The sequence below is a fragment of the Solanum dulcamara genome, chromosome 8 (assembly GCF_947179165.1).
Source record: "Solanum dulcamara chromosome 8, daSolDulc1.2, whole genome shotgun sequence".
Classification (NCBI taxonomy): Eukaryota; Viridiplantae; Streptophyta; class Magnoliopsida; order Solanales; family Solanaceae; genus Solanum; species Solanum dulcamara.
This window is the reverse complement of record NC_077244.1, coordinates 66,639,366-66,656,000: the sequence shown is the minus strand read 5'-3', so window position 1 is coordinate 66,656,000 and position 16,635 is coordinate 66,639,366. Positions and strand designations below refer to the sequence as shown.

Here is a 16,635-nt window from a genome sequence, read left to right as displayed (position 1 = left end):
TTAATTTAATAATGTAATGCATAATAGTGGTGGGCAGAGACAACTGTTTTTAATGAGGAAAGAAGAAAATTCTTCAGCATTTAATAATTTAAGAAGATTGATCAAACATTAATTTTGATTATCAAGTTTCTTTCAACATGATACAAGTAATCAAAAGATGATAAACATTCATAAGAATTTTCATGGCAAAGATTGGCATGTACGTAGTTGAAGGTGGACTAGTATTATATTACCTATTACAGCTAAAATAAACTTTATTATTAATATACAAAAAATAAATTAAAAGTAGAATTTATCAAGTTATGGTAAACGAAAATGAAAACATAATTTTAGCATAGTTTTGGTGAAATTACATTCCTTACCACACCAATATTTTTACATGGATTTCTAATTAAAAATCACATTAGAATCATAGCACACTAAAATATTAGTGAACGTTTTGTAGGTCACTTACAAATATTTTTGAAAAGATAATTTTCTTCTATTCTTCAATTTATAAATGGGCAAGAAATCTCGTTTCCTCTTATTATTTTTTTATTTGGATCAAGACTGGCCAACCACATTAAAGGAACTCTGTACGTTTAATGATATTGAAAAATTAGATAATGCGTTTCTCTCTTTTTGCTTAAGACATCTGATTCGAAACTCACTGACTCAACTAATTCAAAAGGACACCATCTGTATTTCCATGACTTATTGTAGTTGGGTTTATTGGAGTAAGGCAGGTGAATTGCTATAAACAATAGACAACAAATATGCTTCATCATAAATCATAATGCTAAAGTGTGCCCATCATCAATCTGTTTTTCTCAATCCCCCAGATATTGCCAAATATTGCCTGTTTGCAATTGATACAACTCACTCATGAAGCTTGCACAATCCACATCTATTCATTAGAAAGGAATTCCTCATGACCAAATTAAATCACTAACTAACTAAACTTAAATGTTTGCATTGCACTGTACTATTTCTATTACAGGGAAATCATTCAACTGTCGTTACGTTGCACATTAAGATAATTTTACTAAAAGAAGAGGGGATGGGGGATGAGGGACCTCAGTCACAATTCAATAGGGGCACATTGCCCATAAATAGCAAAAACTAGAACCGGAAGGGGCTCAGAACCTCAATGATACTGTAAAGGCGTGACCAAGACGACTCAATCAAACAGCTCACACTGTCTGTTTCTTTGTTTGACTGATGAACTTGGTCAGGACAAAACAGTCTGGTGGGGTAATGTTTGTGTAATAGTTTGAGATTTTATCAGTAACCTCAAATCCAAACTTTTTATAGAAATTGATGGCGTCTTCATTAATAGTGTGCACATGCAAATAAATATCGGTAACATCTTGCTTGGCACAAAGATCGAGGACATGATTCAACAGCTTTGTACCTGCACCGGAATAAGAAGGTGGTGAACTAAAAGGGAAGCAGCTCAATACTATTGAGATGTATCGAGAAAGATGACATCGACTTGACACTGTCTTGCAACTCATTTTGTCAAAGAGTTCAATAACTTATCAGAAGTTTCTGTTTTGTGTTTTAAAATGGTGTAAATGCCTTGCAACAAATTTCAATGATTAAACGGAACGGACAACATGAAGGTTGATGCCATAATACTAATAATCTGAGCAGTCAAAGTGGAAAAGAACCATGGAAATTTATATGGAAACATCAACTTTGAACCCAGAGAGCACTTACCAGTACCTAACCCACGATATGGAGCCAAAACACCCAGAGTCATTATGTAAACACGAACAGCCCCACTTTCCTTCTTCTCAAGGCGACATGCAATTGAACCTACACAGATATCACTGTAATATGCTGCAGTCACAAAAGTTAAACACTGTAAGTTCTTTAAAGCACCTTCTGGTGGTGGACTTTTTTAATACAGATATCTTTTAATGATAAAAAAATGTCTAAATTATGATTTCACCCTAGCGTTTGATTTGATTTCAGAAATCATTGTATCTGTCTCGAATTTCTCGATCGATTTTGGTCAAAGTACCCTAAATCACTTGACCATATCTGGTATGGATCCCACACCCATGTCCTGTCGACATGGGTGCGGCACCGAAAGTGAAGAGTCCGCACAACTAAATTAAGTACAAGGTTCTAAATTCTTCTAAAGTAAATCCCCACTTCCATTGGAAATATGATTAAACTTCAACTCTTCGTTCAATAGTTGTGTCCAGAAAAAAAAGGCACCTAAATAGTGGAGGGGGAGTATTTCTTCAAGCATAGGCCATTTAAATGGTTTTCCATCTTTTTATACATCATAAATAAGCAAAAGAGGTGCATGGTGAATGTAGAACATTTAAGCAGAATATACATGCTATGATTTTTCCTAATAGACACAGAGAGATAGAAGAAATGTGTTCCTTTTCCACTTCTTGCTGTGATGAACCAAGCATTTCTCTTTTAATAATTTGATTCGAATGTTCAAATTCTTTCTCATTAGATTAAATCCAACTTTTGGTACCAATCCTAATACAAGTAAGTACACAGTAAATTCACGTGGAAACCAAAGTCCAGTTAGATTTGCGAGACGTATTGAGCCATATAGTTGTCCCACATGAGTAGTGTAAGAATTTCCAAAAGAGCTTATAAATGTCATGAGCTACTCCACCCGTCGTTGCCTTAACTTCTTGGATTAGATGCTCAGATGTTCTCACACATGAATAGTTGAAGGGTTCCTAAAGGGTTGGATTTCACACGCTAGTTGTCCGACATGAGTAGTGTAAGGGATTCCAAAAGGGTCATGAATGTCATGGACTACTTACCTGTTGCCTTTAGGTTATGGGTTAGATGCTTAGGTCTTTTAATACATTCAATTCTTAAATGATATCTATTGAATAAAAAATATGAAGGGAGCTGTTTCACAAAATATAAAAACAAATAATCTACAACAACAACAACAACATACCCAATGAAATCCCACTAAGTGGGTCTGGGGAGGGTAGAGTATATACAGACCTTACCACTACCTCGAGGTGATAGAGAAGTTGTTTTCGAAAGACTCTCGGCTCAAGTGCATGATACATCAAACCCAAGTAAAGGGAGAAGAAACCACGAAAAAGACATAGTCGACAATAAAAAAGGCAGTATAAAGTCTACAAGAAAGAAATAATAAAAGCAGCCAAAAAGTGTGATAATCGAAACACAATACACTTCATCTGGCAAGAACTATAGGGATATGACTAGTACAATGACATGCACTAACAAACCTTAACCTATGCACAACAAGACACCGCTACACCCCTACTAGCCGTGTATCCTAATATACGACCTTCACTCCTTTCTATCTAGAGTCATGTCATCAATAATATGAAGTTGTGTCATGTCCTGTATAATCACCTCTCCCCAATGTTTCTTCAGCCTACCTCTATCCCTCAGGATACTCCCTACAACCAGCTTCTCACATCTCCTCACTGGGGCGTCAGTGCACCTCTTTTGCACATTTCCAAACCATCTCAGTCTCGCATTCCTCATCTTGTCCATCACAGAGGCCACTAAAATTATTTTTCATTTACTCTGGTATACCAAAGAAACTAAAGGATGTTTAAATGACTTGATTTCCCAAACAATAGAAACAAATTCATTTGAAATGTTTTATGAGAATCAAAACAGTCTTATTAATAGTAGGACACTGAAGATAGAGTTGTGGATATGATAGTACTTGGGAAACAAATATGGCATGTAGAAATTTTAGAGTAGCCATGTAACTTAGAGATGTGGGAATACAACCCTTAGAGATGGTATGGAGATACAACCCTTAGAGATGCATATCCCAGGATCTATTTGCCGAATTGCCGTCAATGTCAACTTGCTAATTTTCTTTCAATCCTTTAATGGAGAGGACCATTTCTGCTTCTTCCTACGTAGGAGATAAAGCACTAGATCTCCTATCTACATTTAACTTTCAAGAAAAGAAGGTCCTCGGCTAAGTGGCATCCCCAACAACTCAGAATTGAAGGAAGAAATGCATATCTATCCAAGCAGGCGCTTTCACATTATACATTCCAGTATTTCAAATTAATTTTGATATTGGCTATACTGAGGTAGGTCAATTTAACATCTTTTGTAAATACAAGGTTGTTTTCATTGTTATGCTTACTGTGTAAATGTAAGAAAAAGGGTTCTGCACTGCATCATTAGCAATGATCTGGGGAGTTGAGATGATTGCCTTTCTAAGGAATATAGATACAATGTTGAAGTAGTATATGTCTTCAATAAATAGAGATTTATTCAAAATGTAACAGTTTGGTGATACAGACAAAAAACATCTACAGCAGATTTCAACCCAAGACAATCAGCAAAGAAGGCTAAGGAAAAAGATCCGCAAAGAAAGGAAAGGAAAGACCAGAGTACCAACTAAAAACTATAACAACCAAATATATTGACCAACAGAAGAGGCCCTAAAGGACAACACTACAATTAAGAGACTCATTTTCTCTTCAGAGAGTAATGTGTTTATTCAAATGTATGAGAGTGTAAAACTACCATATACAGGTATGGAACCCCCTTTGAAGTTTGAACCAACTCCCTTCTCCATTTGGGAGTCATGTGACTACTTCAACTTAGCTCATCCAAGAAATAACTCCTTCGGAAAAGCCTCAATTTTCTGGAGTCATTCTTGTTATGAGCTAGTAAACAAACCAAATTAGCGCAGAATGGATATACAGGATTCGTAAAGCCAAACCAGCTAATTTGGGTTTGAGGAACAATTGTTGTTGTACCATTGTCATGAGTTGTAGTACTGTGGTTCCCTCTTGTATGTTTGGCATCTACCTATGGTTTTTCTTGTCTCATTACTATTATCCATTTTCTTTAATCAGCATATTCCTGTAATTTCTACAATGAAAATAGACTAGAAACTGTTATAACTAATAATCGCTCCTCCTCTTATCTTCATTAGACTTCAAATTGTCACTCTAAAGTCCAAACTTGCATAAAAAAAAAAAAGTGAGCGAGAGAGGCAAAGTTAACCCCCCAACCCCTCTTCTCCATTTTCAAATAAGCTTGTAGATGTAAAATAGGTGCGCCTGATAACTCTACTCATTATCTCATATCCTATTCGGAGAATCAAATAGCTTTTTTTGAAAATTTCAAACATTTGTAACTTATGGGGGAGGGGGGGGAATAATCAAACATTTTGTAAAAACTATATAGTTCCCCACTTTGTAAATTTCAGTTCTGAAAGAACAAAGGATTCATGTCCATATTCACAATGACCATTAACAAGTTTGACCCCATAATTCGAATCAGATCATTCTTTTGGGACAAATGGATCACAATAGACATACCCACCTTCTACACAAGAAAACCTATTGGGTACTTACTATTATGCAAAACGAACAACCCACATCAAAAAAGGAGCAAAAAACCCAATATAGAATACGAACCTAGCCTGGTGAACTCTCCAGAGGCAATGGCATCAGTGTAATACTTATCGTTGTAGCGTACTGGGAAAATAGCGGTGTTGATTTTTTTGAGTTGCATCATGTTCTTGTCCCTAACTCCATCCAATGAAATTGCCACTTCACGTCCAACCCCCATTCTTCTACACCCACGATTGATAAAGCTAAACCTGTTGTGGGTTTTGATCTGTGATGGATTGTATTTGGAGCTTTAGGACTTGGAAGCACGTAGAAACAAGAAGAAGAGAGGAGTTAGGTGAAGGATGAGTGTAGTCAAATAGAAATTTGGCTGCTACCTTTTGACAAACGGAACAATGGAGACTATCATTGTTCTATGGGCTACAACCTAACACTTTTTGGGATAGCCCATCAATATGTGACACAAAATTCCAAGTTTTTTCTTTCTCTTTTTTTTTCGAGTGGTATATAAAAAAATTAAAATAAAAGCAGACATAACTTATAAAATATTATGATATGAAAATATAAATTTATGTTCTGCTAAAGTTGTTTGTTATTTTGGTGTCAAGAGTATTTTCAGTCATTAATTTATTTTATAGAGTGGTGGTTAAACCAACTTTGTTGAATGGGGCATACGGAGTGTTGGTCAATCAAGAACACTTACGGTGAAATGAAGATGTTGTGATGGATGTGTGTGCATATTAAGAGAGATATGATTAGAATGAGAATATCTACGATAAGAAGTGGCTTCAATGAAGGACTAGATGCAGGAAACTAGGTTGAGATGGTTCGGATATGTGAAGAAGAGATACACAGATATGCTAGTGCGGAGGGGTGAGAAGTTAGCTATATATGGTTTCAAAAGAGGTAGAGGTAAACCGTAGAAGTATTAATGAGAGGTGATTTGATAGGACATAACGCAGTTTCAACTTATCAAGAACATAACGTTAAATAGGAGGGTGTGGAGGACACTAATTAGGGTAAAAGGTTAGTAGGTAGTAGTATGTTGTTGTAGATTCATATTAGTAGACATAGTATTGTTGTTGTAGTTCCTTGCCCTTCGATTCGTGTTTCTATTTATTGTTCCTTGTACGTTGATTATTGTATTGTTCTGTTATAGCTTTCGTTTGTTACTATCTGTTGTTCCTAGTACATTTGTTACTTCTTTTTCAAAAATATTTTGAACTATTTTTTCTCAAGTTAAGGACCTATCGAAAACAATCTCTCGATCTCAGAAATAGAAAAAAATTATATGTATGATCTACACTCTCCATACCTCACTTTGTGGAACTACCCTAAATATATTATTATTATTATTATTATTATTGTGATTTGTTACTTCAATATTGATGAGCAAAAATTAAAAACAACATATTTAAAGAACATACATTACACACCCCCACCAAATAGGGATAATTTGTGAGAATGTCCCACATCGATCATCCATTTTGTATTGTATACCTGCATTCTTATGTTTTAATTTGTGCATAATATTATAATATTCCTCCTATTATAATGAAAGATCCTATTTGTACCACTAAAATTATAGGCTGTGTAATTATTCTCAGTCTATGAAGTATAAAACCACAGTTTTTTCTTTTCATATCACCAACTCGCATACACCTGGACATTTCTATTCACGTCTAAGTATATTAGCACCTTTAACACGTCTGCCTGTTAAGTCTACCAAAAGTGAAGGTATTTTACTTATAGGTACACCTTACAAGAATCTGCTAAAGAAGTGAAAAGGCAGAAGGAGAAAGAAAGCTTTCTGAAACAGTTGCAGATATTCTTCATGTCAACAACAATAAGCAAAGACCACAAGTTATATATGCTTTGACCTTCCATTAGACCTAAATCCTGAGCGGGAAAAACTTAGAACATTTGGTACTTACACTAGACTATACATACTAGTTTATCATAATTAGTGGGAAAAAAAGATGTGAGCATATTTATTAATTGACTATGAACAGTAACAAATCAACAATGTATGTAAAGGCACATGTCATGTATTTATTGAGCTGGCATAAAACACTGGGTGCGGCCGTGCGGGTAAATTCTTTCCATAGCCAAACCCCATCCTCATCTTGTTGTTCTCTGTTTTCTAGGGCCTTGTGGCACCATACAAACTTAGATAACAAACTTCAAGGGCTAGCAGTTTCAAAAGTGCAGAGGACACACACACGGGGCTCAAATGAGAGTCCTAATTTGCAGGCATCTCAACCAACAGATCAATGGAAATAACTAATTCACACTTCAAAAAGATGCATGTTTCACATTATGCAATATGTGCTTCAATATAGCAAGAGGCCGTTCAGATTTTACATCGACCGACGTCCATTAAAATTTCCAGTATGAGTGTTCTCTATACGTGTGCTGAAACAGTTGATAAACCAGAAGAGACAGAACAGATCCCCATTTGGAAGGTGCTAAAGTTCCTATTTTGGAGCACGTCAATACTTGAGACTTTGCAAAATATGTAGTTATTAGTCATCAGTGCCAAAGTACCGATCACCAAACTCTCCCAAACCCGGAATGACACGGAACTCTTCATTTAAGCTCTGATCAATCTCTGACGTGACAATTTTTAAAGAGGGGAATCGTTTGCAAACACAATGTATTCCCTCAGGTGCCTACAGGAAAAGATTACAGAAGTCAATACATGGTGAAATGCCATATGGAAAGCTTGTGTCATTGCAAGTATCTCTGACATACAAAGAGGCAGGCAACTCACAGAGATGAGGTTTAGGAAAATAATGTGGGATTCTGGAACTCCTTTCTGTATGAGCAGTTCAATTGCCTGGTTAGCAGAATTACCTTCACAGGAAAAATCATATATGATCAAATTTTATTTTATTTTCATCCCCAGGTGAAGGACCAGGTAAAAGAACTCAAGTAACTGCACTGTTACTATTACTATATTTTAGTATCCGGAGTCCTGATCCACATAATAAACATCCTCTTTTCCCCCTAATTTATTTTCCACAATAAATAAAAGCAAGAGAAGAAGGACTTCCAAGTCCCAAAGAAAACACCAGATATAAGAAACTGAGATCACCCACAGGAGAAAACAACTATTTCAACGAGTAGGAGATTTGGTTTGCCAAATAAAATGATCGTTGTATGGGAAATTCCAAAAGCTAGACATCATAGGTTCCAAAATACAGTACCTGTAGCAAGTACCGGGTCCAGAAGCAGGACATGCCGCTCCGATATGTCTTTTGGAAGTTTTTCATATATAAGCTGCTCAGATGCAATTCACCACATTATCCACGTTATCCTGTCAATGTGGAAACAGAAAAGAAAAAAGAACAAAACGGATACCTGTTTCCCATTGTCACCATCACGGTGGATCAGAATTTTCCCAATTTTTATACCCTTGCAGCAAGCACGAAGTGCATTTTCCATACTTTCACCACTGCAAACGAATGCATTACTTGAACTAAGAGGGGATATCCTTTACAAAGTCTTGAACAACTCAAAGAATTTCATTTCCTGTATCTTTACCTATGTGCAACTATCAAAACTCAAAACTCCCAAGTCAATTATCATGATTTCCTTTCCGGAATTTTCACACACACACATATACATCACCATTCAAAGGGCCATCTACTCTCACATTCGTCAACTAGTGAACTTACTAGTATCTACACTTAAGTTTCAGACCATTTCCATTTTACAGCAATAAAATTTTTGCTCTAGCCTTGACACCTTGCATGGAGAATTAACTCATCCAATTTAGGATCGGGGAAGTAAAAAGAAGATAAAATTATGATGAAATTTTTTGCGTAGGAATTTCTATATACACATGTTTGGGTAAGTATAGCAAGTGAAAGCAAAATTCTCCTTGTCGCAGGTTCAAGCCTTGGAGACAGCCTCTGGCAGAAATGCAAGATAAGGCTGCGTACAAGAGGTCCTTGTGGTCAGGCCCTTCCCCGGACCCCGCGCATAGCGGGAGCTTTAGTGCACCAGGCTTCCCTTTTCTTCGGATGAGGAGACAAACTTATGACAGTGATTAAAAAGTGCAAAGTAAAGCAAAAGATAGATACAGTTATATATCTGAATTCTCCCTTACTTAGATCATATATAAGGGGTACTATTCCCTTGAAAGAAGGCTCATTATCTGAGTGTCAGATCTTAAATGATTTAACTTAACTCAACAAAAACACATGAAAAACAAAGAAAAACAAAATGTATCACTTTTCTTGGCAGAAGTCTAGAGTCCAGACTAGACAGAGGAAGAATTAACTTTTCTCATGGGTGGTCTGAAACCCAACAAATCAGTAATTGGTCATACATGCGCTTAAACATGAAGAGATCCACTGAATTCTTAAAAAATGAAGAAATTCAGCACAGTGCAATTTCAATTCCTTCTTTATCTTTAACCAGGATATATCCTAAGGTGTAGAAAACTTGTTAATGTCAGATCTAATCTCACCTTCGAATAATGGATACTCCACACAACTTTTTGCAAAAATCAACACCAGTGTATACTGACCCTGTAATTGAATCAAGCCAAAATATGAGCTTTTCATATAGACCAGACATATGCAATAGCAAACTGAGAAGTAACAAAATCACTAATAAATGGCTATAACAAGAAGCTTTTGTCAACCCAACATTCAGAAAGTAAAGAAGAGAAAGGGAAATGATAAGTAGGTTATGAACATCAAAGAGCACATTCAAAAGAAGGTTCAAGTAGCACACAGGATAATATGAGAGAAGGCCATATAACCAACCCAACTTACTCGGAATTGAGGCATAGTTGTTGTACTAGTTGTTACGAACATCAGAAAACCTTAAAATTTCTAATGAATGCAGAAGTAATCCCCATCTAGTTTGGGATTGAAGCTTAGTTGCTTGATTAGTAGAATTTAGGGGTGAGTGGAAAAGCAAAGATGACACTGAGTGCAGAACTTATTTATCCTCCAGATGGTTACACGGTCTGATGAATAGATGGTTCCTACGAATGGAATAGTACTCATAAATGGATACGCACAGTTCTTTGCTCCACATCAAATAGATAATGAAGCTCAATCATCAAGATAGACCATGCGAACCAATCATGAGAAAATATCTAGTCAAGCATTTCTTCTTTTTTTTTTGAGAATATCTAGTCAAGCATTTCTTTTGATGGAAATGGATCAAAAACATTTTTGATCCTTCCTTAAGAGACTCCCTTTGTCCCAATTTATGCGGCGCACTTTACTTTTTAGTTTGTCACAATTATTTTTAAGAAATAATTTAATTTTGAAATTCTCATTTTACCCTTAGGAGTTGTTTGGTATGGGAATGGAATTAGTATCCCAAATATATTATTGGATAACTTATCCCATCATTATCGTATAAATAGTGGGATAAATAACACTGGAACTAATTAATACCCCAAACCAAATGCAGGATAAAATAATCTTACTTCCTCCGTTTCAAAAAGAATGCCCTGGTTTGACTTGGCACGGAGTTTAAGAAAATAAAGAAGACTTTTCAATCTTGTGATCCTAAATTAAAGTTATGTCAAATGTACAAAAATGCCCTTTAATTTTTGGCCTGAAACATGGCACGTGGAAAGGTGTTACCAAAAAAAGAAAGGAGTCATTCTTTTTGAAACAGACTAAAAAGGAAAGGAGGTCATTCTTTTTGAAACGGAGAGTATTCCTCATACCAAAAGAACCCCTTAGTGAGATATTTAAAACCACACAAACGTTGATGTTTGTTTTAAACCACAAGTTTCAGAAGCCTCCCTTTTTTTCTTTAACACCACGCCCAATCAAAAGGTGTCACATAAATTGGGACAGAGGGGAGTAACATTTAATTTAAGCAGCATAGAGCTCTTGGATGATCAAAAATCTACATCTAATCATGATATAAGGTAATCAAATGCCTTTAGCAAACCTGTATAGTACTTGTGCTCACACTTCATAAACCCCACAACTTATAACCAAATTATTAATTCCAAGTATATTCAAAAGTAAGTAATAGACATGATCATGCTCTATCAGTTCCAAGAAGAAACAGTTCTGTACTCCACGTAATGGTAGATAAAACTGAAAGAGAGAAAAGGTAAATGACCTCCAGATCATATAGAATGTCTTACGAACATACCTGTTGGAGTGACTATTTGCTTCTCAGTGAAGGGCAAATGGCCAAGACCATGCTCCACAACCTGAAAAAAAGTTCATCCAGATTTCCTTCTAAGTCCTCATTAGAGAAATTAAGCATAGTAAATCATGTTATATCCAGAGTGCTTAAAAATTAAGACCTACCAGACGAATAAGACGATCAGAATAAAAAACAAAGTCATGCTTTGAAATCTCTTTATCTCGAATTAATGTATGCATACCTCTAATCTGCAAACAGACAAAGAAAAGGAAATTGTCTATTAGTAGATAAACATACAAAAGTCACCAAATCAACCAATTAATTAAACCTAATTGTTAGGCAAAGTCTTCATCTTTTCACTTTCTGTTCCTCCTTTCTTTTTTGACTTCTTGTCCATACACATCCACTTGATTTAGATATAAACCCAGAAGTAAATTATGCTAACCTTTGGAAACTAATGCACTTGAAGCTGAAAGCCTACGAGGACATTATGCTGTTTTTTCACCAACCGATTTTGTTCTAGAGTTCTAGTAACCTAAGCTAAGATGGCGTTTTCAATGCAAATTTAGGTGCCTCTACCAAATGATCTCCATATCAGCTAACAAATTTAAAAGCATTGATCGTTTATTAGCATATAAAGAGTGATGAGCATACCTGAAAAGTTGACTGAATAACATACACATTCGGATATATCTTGCAAAGATCATGCTGACCAAGCTTTGTGCGAATATGTTGGACAATTAAATCAATGGCAACATGATTATCACCTCCTCTAGGTATGATAACATCAGCATACTTCTTTGAAGGAAGAACAAAATCATCAAAAGCAGGCTTGACAAACTTTGCATACTGCATGATTGAGAGAAAAATTGTAAGATTTTCTGAGTCAATTTTCTTAAACTGTACCTTAAAGCCATATAAAAAGGATTAAATATACATGTGAGTTTACACTTTTAAGAAGAACACGTCAATCTTGAATAACTACCAAAATGCTGAAAAAAAGAGAAATAATCTCATGTTAACTGTTAAGGGGATTTGACATGAGATTATTTCAAATAACTTTACCTTTCTCAAAAAAAAAAGAGATTTGAAATTTTTAGCAAATACCCATCTATAAGATATTACCCAAAAAATAAAGATAGTACTTGAACTCAAAAACAAGGATAACAGTTAGCTTTTTCCCTTTCAAATTTAAATAACATCTGGTGCACAGGTGAAAAACTATGGCTTAGTTAAGAGAGAAAATAACCTAGATTACTATAAAGACAAAAAGACCATTGATCCATAACAATGGACTGATGACAGTATAACATATTTCAAGAAAGGAAAGCTTGCCTGTTCAAGTACTGAGTTTATGTCTCTAACTCTCTCCACTGTGTCACGTCTTATTCTACGAGCAAGCCTCACATCAGCATCTAGCACAAAGCAATTATAACCAGTACAGCACAATCATGACTAAGAAAAGTGATCTCTGGCAATATAAAGACAGAACTTCCAATAAGAGAAAAGCATCAAGATAGTTTCAACGGGGTAAAACTAAAGAATACTCAAAAAGGCTAAAGTGTTTACAACTCTTAAATGAAAACACTCCCTTCTAGTAGAGTAAAAACTTCTAAGCTAAAAAGACTCCAGAAGGAAAAGTTTAGCACGATCTTGTTAGCCTACTTTAGTTCATTATGTGAATTAATTAACATGATACAACTAAAGGGCCTTAAAGCAAATTATTACTAGCTCCCTTAAATTACTAAAACAACTTTGGTAACATGTAGGTTCAAGTTATATCTTTTACTTGTTTATTACTACTTTTTGTGTGTTTATGGTTTGACATGAATTGAATATCATCTAAAAAGTGATCTAATATGTCCCACTTTAGCTAAAATTGAAACAGAAACTTTGATATAAATATTTGCCTTAGGTTGGATAAAAGATGGAGTTTAATGTAAGCTATAGACATATAGTGAGATCGTATAATTGTACTCTATGATGTATAAATTGATTACCCCTTGCAGGTTCATAATATATGTCAAGGGAGGTGTGCAGAAGTAATGCTTCCCACAACTTGGTTGGAGAATGATTGCTTCTAATTACCTAGAGAAAGATTCTGTTCCTCACATATGACTGTAGATTAGACATTAATGAATATCATTTCAGTCAGGGTGAAACAGAATGATTTTGGAACCATGCAAGATGACAACCTGGAGATTCTGACTTTCAGTCTAACCATGATAAGGTGCTACCAAAAGTCAACCTATTATCGATGATTATTTCAGCAATCAATGCTTGAAAATGATGAAGTTAACTGTTCAGACAATAACTTAGTCAACTCTTCTTCTTTTCTAAAATCTAGAAATCAGCCACATGTAGAATATCTTTGTGGAGAGTTAAAGAAGTGATTGATAAGTTAAAAAAAAAAAAAATCCTGCCATATTGGATTGCACTGTCCATAAAAGCATAAAACTTAAAACCCTTTTTTGGAACTAGCAGTAAATGAAGCTTATAAGCTTGATGGAACACGCAAGCAAAGTAAAAGAAATATGATGGCAACAGCAACATGGATGACGAATGATAAGCTAGGATGGAGATGCACATGCACAGCATCATGTAACAGAGCGCCAAAATTAATTAAAGAAGTGGAACCTGTATCAACAAAGATCTTCATACTCATCAGATTGCGAACACGTGCATCATGGAAAACAAGAATACCCTCCAAGATGATAACATCAGATGCATTCACCTGGTAGAATTTACATGCTAGAGATTTGTTAAGTTGCTAGAAAAGAATAAACAAACACAAAAGAAACTTAACTAGCAAGCTATATGCATTATTTTCTAAAAGATTGCTCTTCTTAAGAGAAACAGAAGTGCAATATCTTATAGACCCGTGAGAAACAAAATTGATGGGTGAGTCATATAAATTGGAAGAACTGTGCAGCAGTCAGCAGACACAAGTTGATACAAGTGGACTGGGGGAATCTCGTTACTCCTCAAAGAATGTGCCAATAAGACAATAAGCTTAAAGGTCTTAATTGATCCTTTGTAGCAATAAGAACTGAGATTCAAGTAAAATCGGCAAATCCAAAAAACATGCAAGTCGACAAACTCAAACTTGAAACAACTAATGCTGTCCAACAACCTTAAATGAGGAGCTTAGTGTGAAATGTTCTAATGAAAAAAGAGAAAAGGAAGGAGACAGAAAAAGGATACAATAACATGGTACAAATACATACCTGGCGGAAGCTATCTGAACATCTTTGATGGGTTTTAAAGTCATAGATTGGAACTTGGACCGACAGCCCAGATTTTAACTTTTCAACGCACTCTAAGAGCTGCTCAGTGTCAAAGGCATCTGAAAGTAAATCATTATATTATTGTGGAGTTAGAACTTACGCTCCTGCACATAATAGTGCCAGCAGTTGGTTAACTAAAAACTAAAGTCATCAGACGAACAGGAGCCCTAATTTCCAGATCTTCACCAGCTAAACAGTTACATCTATGGGTAATGCATTACCTGGGTGATCAAAATTATACTCATGGACATGTTTCATTTCTTCGAGCGTCAGACCGCGGTAGAATGAGTCCTGCATTATCATCAAATATATGTCACTAAAATTAAATGTTTCAATCAAAGGAACTTCTCCACATAGCTCCCATGATGAAGATGATGAACATGCATCCTTACTTTAATCCAACAATCAGAAATCAAAATTTATGTACACTAATAATATGGTACCCATTTGAAGAAGAGCATATAGATTTTATTACGATTCATAGCCATTGTAAAATCTAGCATCACTTTCTATACTCTATGGAAGTGCTAGAGCATATGAAAAGCAGACTTAAGCTAACTACAGTCAAGCATAACAAGAATTAATGGCATAATGCCACCTTAAGAGGAGTGCATTCTTTTTTCTTCTCTTTTATTTATTACTAGGTAAATCACAGCACAGATATATTTTTTGTAGCTTTGACAGCTTTAACTATCTGGCAGCAATCAATAAGAAAGCAAAGACAAGAACATGAGACATACCTGATTAACAAGCACAACACGATGATCATGAAGTTGTTGGATGATCATGTCACACACGGTAGTCTTACCTGACGCTGTACCTCCAGAAACCCCTGTTCAGAAAACAATAGAACAAAAATAAGGTCAAATCATTATAACAGAATCTCCATGAACAAACCCAAAAAGTAAAAACAACAATTACACCCTAAAGAGTGGCTTAATACTTCAATATCTATTCTCCTTTATTCTGGGCCATTATAAGTAGTTAAATTGTACATAAAATTCTTGAACTAATTAGATAGATACAAAATAGAAAAGTTGAAGGATCCTTTGGAAAACAACATTGCAATCAAATCAGTCAATTAACTGATTCATATAACCGACCGAAATTTTGAAACGAAGTGAGCCTACAATAAAGCAAAATAGATACTGAAAGTTCATATAGCCAGCCAACCCCAATTTAGTCTAAAATAAATACATATTTGATTCACACTGAATTCTCGAACAAGTTGGAGAAGTAATAGTAAAATTCGAGGAATTACCGATGACGAAAGGCTGTTTAGGGGCAGTGGAATCAAGAGGAATAGGGGTGGAGAAGTGAGTAGGTGTAGGAGCAGGAGAAGCGCGCGGAGAAGATGAAGAAGAAGTGAGAAGGCCATCTACTCGGAGACCGGAAAAGTGTGCACCAGAAGCTGCCTCCATCACGTAATCTATCGCCGTTGATTCTTCCGGCACCGGCGACATAATTGCTTTTTATACTTTTTCGGCCAAAGGTCAATAGTGAGAATATTAGTATAAGAAGTATTAGAAACAAACTTAGCTACCTACTATTATATTTCTTTTTGAGAATATGCTCCTGGAAATCCATTACATAAACCTAGCGGACTAATTGTAACACAAGTTTTATTTACCTAAAAAATAGTACGTTAGTTGATTGGAGTAAAATGAGAATGTGTTGATTCATTTAGAAAGACATTGGTACTAAATAAAATAGCATTTGCTGAAATGGATCTTATCTAAGTCCTAACTAATACTTCAAAAATATGGATGGATAATGGATTGCACTGAATCAGCTGAACATCTTAGGCATATCTCTTGCCTTGTAGCATTTGCTGAAATGCATCTTAGCATGTGCTTTTATTTATGTTCTTT

General features: G+C 35.4%; 2 protein-coding genes across 2 annotated transcripts; both read right to left on the bottom strand.

Moving 5' to 3' along the window:
* Positions 1 to 867: 867 nt before the first annotated feature.
* LOC129900788 (uncharacterized) lies at positions 868 to 5,763 on the bottom strand. Its single transcript, XM_055975836.1, has 3 exons — positions 5,406 to 5,763; positions 1,702 to 1,824; positions 868 to 1,393 (listed from the first exon to the last, which is right to left on the bottom strand). The coding sequence occupies exons 1-3, from the start codon at positions 5,557 to 5,559 to the stop codon at positions 1,173 to 1,175; spliced, it is 498 nt and encodes a 165-aa protein (XP_055831811.1). The 5' UTR covers positions 5,560 to 5,763; the 3' UTR covers positions 868 to 1,172.
* A 1,539-nt stretch (positions 5,764 to 7,302) lies between these two features.
* LOC129900748 (uridine/cytidine kinase UKL1, chloroplastic) lies at positions 7,303 to 16,375 on the bottom strand. Its single transcript, XM_055975770.1, has 14 exons — positions 16,026 to 16,375; positions 15,505 to 15,596; positions 14,986 to 15,055; positions 14,705 to 14,823; positions 14,115 to 14,211; positions 12,813 to 12,892; positions 12,132 to 12,326; positions 11,642 to 11,725; positions 11,481 to 11,541; positions 9,817 to 9,877; positions 8,703 to 8,796; positions 8,549 to 8,621; positions 8,113 to 8,195; positions 7,303 to 8,011 (listed from the first exon to the last, which is right to left on the bottom strand). Exons 1-14 carry the CDS (start codon positions 16,225 to 16,227, stop codon positions 7,865 to 7,867), a joined length of 1,458 nt encoding a protein of 485 aa, XP_055831745.1. The 5' UTR covers positions 16,228 to 16,375; the 3' UTR covers positions 7,303 to 7,864.
* Between the last annotated feature and the right edge of the window lie 260 nt (positions 16,376 to 16,635).

Bases quoted from the DNA above. Each gene is read 5' to 3' on its own strand.
- LOC129900788 (XM_055975836.1), bottom strand. From the start codon at position 5,559: ATGGGGGTTGGACGTGAAGTGGCAATTTCATTGGATGGAGTTAGGGAC. The intron at 1,825-5,405 runs GTTCGTATTCTA...TTGTGACTGCAG, and splicing joins TGGAGAGTTCACCAGGCTAG to CATATTACAGTGATATCTGT. The intron at 1,394-1,701 runs GTAAGTGCTCTC...ATTCCGGTGCAG, and splicing joins ATATCGTGGGTTAGGTACTG to GTACAAAGCTGTTGAATCAT.
- LOC129900748 (XM_055975770.1), bottom strand. From the start codon at position 16,227: ATGTCGCCGGTGCCGGAAGAATCAACGGCGATAGATTACGTGATGGAG. The intron at 8,797-9,816 runs GTGAGATTAGAT...ATTCGTTTGCAG, and splicing joins GGAGTATCCATTATTCGAAG to TGGTGAAAGTATGGAAAATG. The intron at 8,196-8,548 runs GTACTGTATTTT...TTTCCTGTGAAG, and splicing joins GGACCCGGTACTTGCTACAG to GTAATTCTGCTAACCAGGCA.